We start from the raw sequence: 8440 nt of genomic DNA, 5'->3' as shown, positions 1-8440 counted from the left end.
CACTAATTAGAATTCATTATTCTATTGCATGTGTTACTATGATACAAACAGGGTTATTGTTAGGTGTTAATATGTGCACATTTAAAGCCTTTTCAAGCCAGAATTTCCTGTACTGCAGCTTTTCCAAGAACATTTTGCGTCACCACAAGATTAAATTACCCACTAGAATCTCACAACAAAGGCTAAAAACTGGAAAGATTACATAACTACTGCATTTAGCATGCAAATATATTAAGTAGTGGTAACTGAATCAAGGAAGCGTGCGTGACTTCCTGTTTGTGGTTACAGTTGATAAAAATTCTGTAACACTAGCCCTTTATCCACCCAGTTCATGAAAACAGACACACCTTTTAGAAGTATCTGTAAGTAGGGGTGTGATTCAGAGACAGAGAGGAGGAAGAGGAGGAGTGTGTCCCAACAGCATCACATGTTCAGGCAGAGCCACACTGCCAGCAGTGTTTTGACTGAACAGCAGGAGGAGAAACAGGAAGTACAGAGGAGCACAGACCAGGCCAGCTCATAAGCACACGGTACACAAAAGATCAGTTTCTCACTTGAAGGTAAGCCTCTTGAGTCTGTGTTCTTTATCAGCTTTCACATAATCAAAAGCAGACATCAGTTGTTTGGTATGCCACACTGCAAGAGGAAGCTAAGCACTTACAGTACTGCTTTTTAGCTGTCAATTGAAATGTGGCAGTGAAAATGCTTCACTGCAACTGAGGTATGTGAAATGTGTTTGTGTGGCCCTTCCTCTGTGCTGCTGAGTCATCTGAATGGAATGATGTCCCCGTTTCCAAGTCAGAGCCTACTGCACAATACATTATGTTCTGTTCCCTTTCAAGCTGCAGACTATGGAGGGAAGTACGACACAAGATCAAATTCGCCAGGAAGAGAAAGACAGATCTGGAAGCAGTGATGGAGGGCAGGCAGATCTGAAGGAGAGAGGTACTAGAGGAAGTTTACTTAAGTTTCAGAAATAATGTCTGATTTGCACTACTAGCCAAAACAAACCAGCAAGGTTTTGTGGACATGCTACCTTGTTTTTGGACATTTACCATGGTAATACCTTGTTTTTTTGTAATTTTATCATGGTACTACATTGTTTCTAGAAAAGTACCATTGTAATGAATCTCTATTCTTGGTGTCTAGTATAGTACCATGGTGTTTTCTTGGAGTACCACACTGTAAGAAAAGTGAAAAGTAATTTAGATTAGCAGGCATGTTAAATAATCTTTTAATTTAGATTAATTACCACATGAAGCACATGTTTTAGGTTGCGAAACATTTTTGCAGTGCATGCAACATAATTGACGTAGTGCGATACATGAAGTCTTTGAGTAGATCCAAAGATACAAAATCTGTGGTACTATGTATGATACTAATATGGAAAAGGACTGCCCCAGTGACAGCTTTTGTACCTTTTTTCTTTTATGTAGCCTACCCTAAAAGCATCATAATTTTGTCCTTATTTTTCTTTCTCTTTAAATGACTTTCCTAATAAAATACAGAATCCCTTACTGAGATGCTCGAAACTGAGAGAAACTCTTGCTAATAGCATCTTACAGTATGTTCCTCTCCAACCACTCAAAGTAAAAAAGGCAATAATTTGATAAGCATCCTCATTAAAATGTCGGCCCACCCATTAGAAGGTGGAAGATACTTTTGGGCAGTCGTGGCCTAATGGTTAGAGAGTCGGACTTGTAATCCAAAGGTTGCGGGTTCGAGTCCGCGGCCGGCAGGAATTGTAGGTGGGGGGAGTGAATGTCCAGCGCTCTCTCCACCCTCAATACCACGACTGAGGTGCCCTTGAGCAAGGCACCGAACCCCCAACTGCTCCCCGGGTGCTGCAGCATAAATGGCTGCCCACTGCTCCGGGTGTGTGTTCACGGTGTGTGTGTGTGTGTTCACGGTGTGTGTGTGTGTGTTCACTGCTGTGTGTGTGTGTTCACGGTGTGTGTGTGTTCACTGCTCCGTGTGTGTGTTCACGGTGTGTGTGTGTTCACTGCTGTGTGTGTGCACGTTGGATGGGTTAAATGCAGAGCACGAATTCCGAGTACGGGTCACCATACTTGGCTGAATGTCACTTCACTCACTCACTCAATTCAGAAAACAGCCTTACTAAAAATAAAAATCACACTTTTATGCTGACCCACATATAGTGTAGCAATTGAGCATTATTTGTGTGTTGAAACGGGTCTAAGCATAACACACAGCCTGCTGACTGCAACAAATCTAAACTCGCAGTTTAAGTTGCATTTCTGATGTTTCATATCATGAAAGGTGTTATGTGTCAATTCAGTCTTTAGGTGGCGCTATTGCATCAGAATTCTGTGATGCACAACTAAGAAAATTGACTTTCACATCATTATATCCTGGTAATCTGTTTGTATAATGCATCATAAAGACCTGCTGTTTTAAGTAGTAAGTTCAATTTAAATGTTATGTACTAAGTACACACACAATTCACGTTTGATCTGTTTTTATCTTAATAAAACGACTACTTCAGACATTTCTTATTTATGTTTAGCATTCATTTTAACCTATTATTATGATGTAGCCCATTAATATTTGATCTAAAAATATATTTTTTATATATAAAAAAAAAAAAAACATTTTTGTATCGCTATGCACATTTTATTCTTTTCATTGCTTGTTTCTTTTCGTTTAGTCAGGTCTGGTGCTACAGGACCAGTTTATTTATCTTGGTTTTTAGGAAGTCAAACCCATATGTGGAATTACAAGCTCTAATATTTGTGTGGGGGAAAAAATGATTATTTTCATTGAGATATCAAGCTGTTGTGCTTGTGAAACATGATTTTCCACTTAAATAGGAAAAATATGAAAATTGCTTTTTCTTTGCTTTGGTAAACCCAGATTTGTATGAGTTTGTCACACCATTAACTGACATTGATCAAAAACTATTTCTTCTTTAAACATTAAAAGGCAATCAATAAAACATTATATTTCGAATTCTGAATAAAGAACAGTACTTTTTGCATGTTTCATATGTTACAACAAATCAGCTGGTATTACTCAATAATAGATTATACAAATAGATTATCCAAGCTATTAAAATTTTTTTTTTTTAATTATATTGAACCAACATCATACCAAGTCAATGCTCACTCAGAGATCAATAAAACTGTCAGTCAAGCAGATAGTCAAGCATGTTCAGTTTAATTGTTTATTCAAACCAATTTGGCAACATAATCAGTATCAAATACAGGGCCGGATTGACCTCAAATTGTGACATAGGCAAAATAAATGTTTGCTGTCGGCTGGAAACCTCCTATTGGTAGCTGGTATCGTGGCTTTATTGTATACAGATACATTTATATAAATGGTAACACTTCACAATAAGGTTCAGTCGTTAACATGAACTAAGAATGAACAATACTTATCTTAATGTTAATCTCAACATTTACTAATGTATTATTAAAATCAAAAAGTTGTTAACATGTTAATGCACTGCGACATGAACGACTGTATTTTCATTAACTAACATTAACAAAGATGAATAAATACTGTAATAAATGTATTTTAATATAATACTGTAATAAATGTATTTTATTATAATACTGTAATAAATGTATTTTATACATTGTATGCTCATGTTAGATAGCCTAATCCATTAGCTAACATTAATGAAATCGTATTGTATAGTGTTTCCACATGTATAGGCCTACAGATAGGCTACGTTTATTATCATTGCATGTGTCATTATATTAATAATATTACACATTTCAAGTTCAAATACGAAGCTTTTGACCAGCGAATGTTTTTTTTTTTTTTCTGATCGTGTCCCGTTTTCCCCAGTTTTCTGTCATTATGTGGGCGTTCAGTTTTTTCTGTTATTTGGTAAAAGCATCACATTATGAAAGATTCAGTGCCTCGCACGAGCTGTTTGGCTGTGGCTTGACAACAAATACTAGACTAAGAAACTCTTCTCCGCTGCTCAAATACAAAAAAAAAGCATTAGCCTTTATAAATAGTGTTTTTTGAGTAAAGAAAGCGCTGTACTTATTCAATCAACAGTTCTGTATTTACCTCCAGACAGCAAACAAGCTGAGATGCTCTAAAATGCACTTCTTTGACGAGAGAGGCGGGAGGAATCATGAGGTTTGATTGACAGGTTGAGGAGCCAATGGCGTTACGAGCTTTAGTGTGTGTGTCACTTTTACTGATCCAGGATCAGTGATCCGTAGCAGTTATATTTCTGATATGAGCTCGAGTTTCACAATGCTTTCTTTGGATAATGTAACGTTAGCTTTTGTTGACGCTACCGGATCCAAAAAAGAGCTCAGCTACTGAAAAGCAGTTTGATTCAGAAAGCAGCGACGCTACTGAGAAATGTATTAAACTAGTAGCGCCACTAAGTTACTTGTAGCGACTGCCCAACACTGCAAATATACTATATGAAATACTAAGATTTTAAAATAAAGCTCAAAGTAAAAATTTAAAATTAATTTGCAATGAAATATAAATTTCATTTTTTAATATGCCATTATTGTAAAGAAATTGTGATATTGAATTAACCCTCATAAATCCAGTAACATAACTTGAGTCTTTTTATTTTTTTTCCATTTATTTATTCAAAACTAAATCTAAAATGTAAATAAATCACATGTTCTAATATAATTTGTGTAAAAAAGTGGTTTCTTTGTAACTCATGTCTGTCTTTAATAACACTCTGTTTCTGTCTGTGGTTGTAGAGTTGAGACTGGTGCTGCTCGGCTCAGCGGGTGCTGGGAAAAGCAGTGTGGTCAATGCCATCCTGGGCGGCCCGACATCTGAGTCCGAGTGTACAGGCCCCGAGACACCAGCCACCGACTGTCAGAAGAGATGCGTGACGCTGGCAGGACGACAGGTCAGCTCTCACTTAAAACTCAGAAAGACCATACTTTCACATGCATTCACATGATTTCCTAGTATGTGACTATAGCATTTCCTAAAATGAGTTATTTTCTCATTATATTCACATTTATGTGTATACATGCCATAAACCTTAACAGTAATTGTGCAAATTTAACTGACTTTAAGCAAACTTTAACTAGAAATTAATGTTATCTCAATTTATATTTGCCTACTAAATCTTAAAAAATATTTGTCTACAAAACCTTTGATTCAAAAAGCGAAACAATTTAAAAAAAGATCATACATTTGAGCATAATATTTACAATACAGTTACATTTGGTAACATTTTTATTATGCTATAATTATATATAATTATAGTTGTTAAATATTATTATAGTTATAAACTACATTAGTTAACATGAACTAACAAAGAAAATTACTTCTAAAGCACGTCTAAAGCAGTTAATAGTAATTTCAACATTTACATTATTAAAAACTAAAATGTTATGTAAATTCATGTCAGGTAAATGCTCACCTGACATGAATTAACAATGAACTGTTGTATTTTTATTATCTAAGATTAACAAATGATGAATAAATAATATAACATGTATGGCCTAATGCTTGTTAATGTCATATGTGACCCTGGACCACAAAACCAGTCATAAGTGTCAATTTTTCAAAATTGAGATTTATGCATGATCTGAAAGCTGAATAAATAAGTTTTCCATTGATGTATGGTTTGTTATGATTGGACAATATTTGTCCGAGATACAAAAAAAAATACTGAGAAAAATCACCTTTAAAGTTGTCCAAATGAAGTTCTTAGCAATGCATATTACTAGTCAAAAATGAAGTTTTGATAGATTTGCAGTTTTTATAAATTTACAAAATATCTTCATGGTCTGAATAAAACATCTTTACTTAATATCCTAATGATTTTTGGCATAAAAGAAAAATCAATCATTTTGACCCATAAAATGAATTTTTAGCTATTGCTACAAATATACCCATGCGACTTAAGACTGGTTTTGTGGTCCAGGGTCACATTTAGTGAATTAACAGTAACTAATGGGGCCTTTTTGCAAAGTCTTACCAAATATATTATAAATAAAATATTCAATATTTTATAAAAATGATTATAAAATATGTATGTGCAATTGAAAGTGGCCTAGTGTTACCTACAGTTAAACTAATAAACTACATTACACCTTGCACTTAAACACCTCTTTACCATGGTAAAATCACTTTTTTTATTTTAACTGTATTCAAACTGATCCCTTAGTGCTGTATTAAAGGGGCCTTTTTCTAAAACTTTGTCTTGTTCTCTGCACAGGTGGCTGTCGTGGACACACCTGACTGCCTGTGCATCGAGCGTCCCACAGAGGACGTCCGCCGCCAGTTTTCGCTCTGCGTGGCTTTATCAGCCCCGGGGCCCCATGCTTTCCTGCTCTGTGTCCCTGTCCACAGGCCCAGCAACCTGGAACTCCAGATTTTGGAGACCATCGAGAAGGTGTTTGGCCCTGAGGCGGTCAGTAAACACGCAATGGTGCTCTTCACTCGTATGGAACGCCTGCCTGAGGATGTTTCTCTAGACGAGTATCTCAGTACAGAGCGGCCCGACTTGCTAGAGCTTGTGCAAAAGTGCAGGGACCGATATCACCTGCTGCGGCCGGGATCCAGCGTGGAGGAGCTGTTCGTAAAGGTGGAGAAGATGGTGGAAGAAACCGGGACACACTTCTACACCTGCCCTCTGTTGCAGGAGGCAGAAAGAAGAGTGAAAGAGAGAGAGGAGGAGATCTTGAGAAGCAGAAAAGAAAAAGGAGAGGATTATTCGGAGGGAATAAGGGCCGAAGCAGAAAAAAGTGTGGATGATTTGGTAGTTGAGGGAATCGCAGAGCTCTGCGTCTCCACGCCTGACACCTCGTTCTTACGCTGGTTGTGGGACAGTGTGGTCGGGTGGCTCCTATGGCTCCCCAATATGGTGAGGGGCAGTGCTTTACTGGGGTCGATCGTGGGGTTGTTCGTCGGGGGGCCCTTAGGAGGGGCCATGGGAGCAACGGTGGGCTCTGTGGCGACGGAGGTGGGTAGACGGAAACAAAAAACCAAGTGAGCATTTGGAACTTTGGTAACAGTTTATTGTAGTTTTCATTGTCACTGAGAAACATCAAACAACAGGTCAGTTGTTCTTGAACATTCAAATATGTATATATATATATAGTCAGCTACAAAAGTCAATACAAACGCTAATGAAATGTTTTTCTATTGAATACATGCTTTTTCCCCATTAAAAATTGTATTATTAACTTAATAATTTGAGTTGAATTGAACAATCAATATTAATTTCAGAGTTGTGGATTTTGCCTTGTTCCCTATATGTTTTAATTACAGAAGCACTTTACACAAGTTTGTGTAAAACTGATTGATAAAGTTCATGCTTGCTTGTTTAATTTCTGATCCAAAAATAGTGTGGAATACTAAAATATTTCTTATTAACTTGACCTTATGACTTTTTTTTATTTTTATTTTAAATATGAAAACATTCCGTTTATGTTTAAATTAGATTTTAGAATTTAGATTTTAAGTCTCTCTCTCTCTCTCTCTCTCTCTCTCTCTCTCTCTATCTATCTATCTATCTATCTATCTATCTATCTATCTATCTATAGCACACACACACACACACACACAGTAATTCCAACTATTTGAATTTTCATTAACTAATGATCTGTTAAGCATAATATATATATTAATGATAAGGTTAACACCAAAGGCAAGTATTACAAACTCAATTTCTAATGGTGAGCAGAAGACAATGGATAAGATGTGCCTTTGAGATCCATTTCTAAGACTTTTTGTGTACACCATTAGTTTTGTACTAAAGCTTATTTTTGCCTTAAACGCCATATGTTATGTGTTTTGAGTTTAAAGAGCAACTATCCATAAGAAGCGTATATGGAGCAATGGAGTGAACATCACTGTCTTAACACTGTCACCAAATAGCTTTATTTCACACATGCACAAGTAAAAATCACAGTATCACTACTCGGCCTGAAGTGCTTTCTTTGAAGTGAGCATTGAACTCTAAGCGCACTATAAACTCAGGATTTGTTTACAGGCCATAAACATCTCCGGATCTAGTTGCATAACAGTGTTTTTATTACATCACTGCTGCACTAAACAGCTGCTATGGAACAAACGCATGCTACACATTTTCAGACTGATCGCATGAGCATAAATTTAATAACGCTCCTCATGTAAGCGGTTTTCATGTGCAGTTTTGCTACTTAATTGGTTTGCAGTTCAAATGTTTCTGCAGCTGTTCTGGAGTATGAAAATAAAGCAGCATAATGAAAACAATCAGTGATGGTGTGATTTAATTTCCATGTTTTATTTATACACGCATTTGCAATCACTGGTTCAGTCATTAGTTTGGAGTTAAAACATAATTTGATTGAAAAAGGAAGCACATATAAAATCCCATGCACATATGGCCATATATGTAGGCATATGTAAATATATTAAATACCAGTATTTATTTGTAATTAATTATTTGTAATTAATTATTCATTTTCATAATATAAAAAAA

The 8440-nt window shown here is 36.2% G+C and overlaps 1 protein-coding gene across 2 annotated transcripts; it reads left to right on the top strand.

The window, feature by feature from the left end:
- The first annotated feature begins 345 nt into the window (after window positions 1–345).
- LOC306850735 (GTPase IMAP family member 7-like) lies at window positions 346–8213 on the top strand. Of its 2 annotated transcripts, none has more exons than XM_079386565.1 (4): window positions 346–560; window positions 843–945; window positions 4713–4867; window positions 6191–8213. In XM_079386565.1, the coding sequence occupies exons 2-4, from the start codon at window positions 852–854 to the stop codon at window positions 6965–6967; spliced, it is 1026 nt and encodes a 341-aa protein (XP_079242691.1). In that variant the 5' UTR covers window positions 346–560; window positions 843–851; the 3' UTR covers window positions 6968–8213. The 2 variants fall into 2 exon arrangements, with proteins under 2 accessions (XP_079242691.1, XP_079242692.1); XM_079386566.1 differs by having other exon boundaries at window positions 495–721; window positions 6191–8201.
- Window positions 8214–8440: the final 227 nt, after the last annotated feature.

Source organism: Barbus barbus, assembly GCF_936440315.1.
Source record: "Barbus barbus genome assembly, chromosome: 3".
NCBI classification, from domain to species: Eukaryota; Metazoa; Chordata; class Actinopteri; order Cypriniformes; family Cyprinidae; genus Barbus; species Barbus barbus.
The sequence above is the reverse complement of the archived record's forward strand: the minus strand, read 5'-3'. Positions and strand labels throughout refer to the sequence as shown.

What these genes read in the sequence shown, in the direction of transcription:
- LOC306850735 (XM_079386565.1), top strand. Translation starts at nt 852, where the DNA reads ATGGAGGGAAGTACGACACAAGATCAAATTCGCCAGGAAGAGAAAGAC. An exon ending in GGCAGATCTGAAGGAGAGAG is followed by an intron (nt 946 to 4,712) that starts GTACTAGAGGAA and finishes CTGTGGTTGTAG; the next exon opens with AGTTGAGACTGGTGCTGCTC. An exon ending in TGACGCTGGCAGGACGACAG is followed by an intron (nt 4,868 to 6,190) that starts GTCAGCTCTCAC and finishes TTCTCTGCACAG; the next exon opens with GTGGCTGTCGTGGACACACC.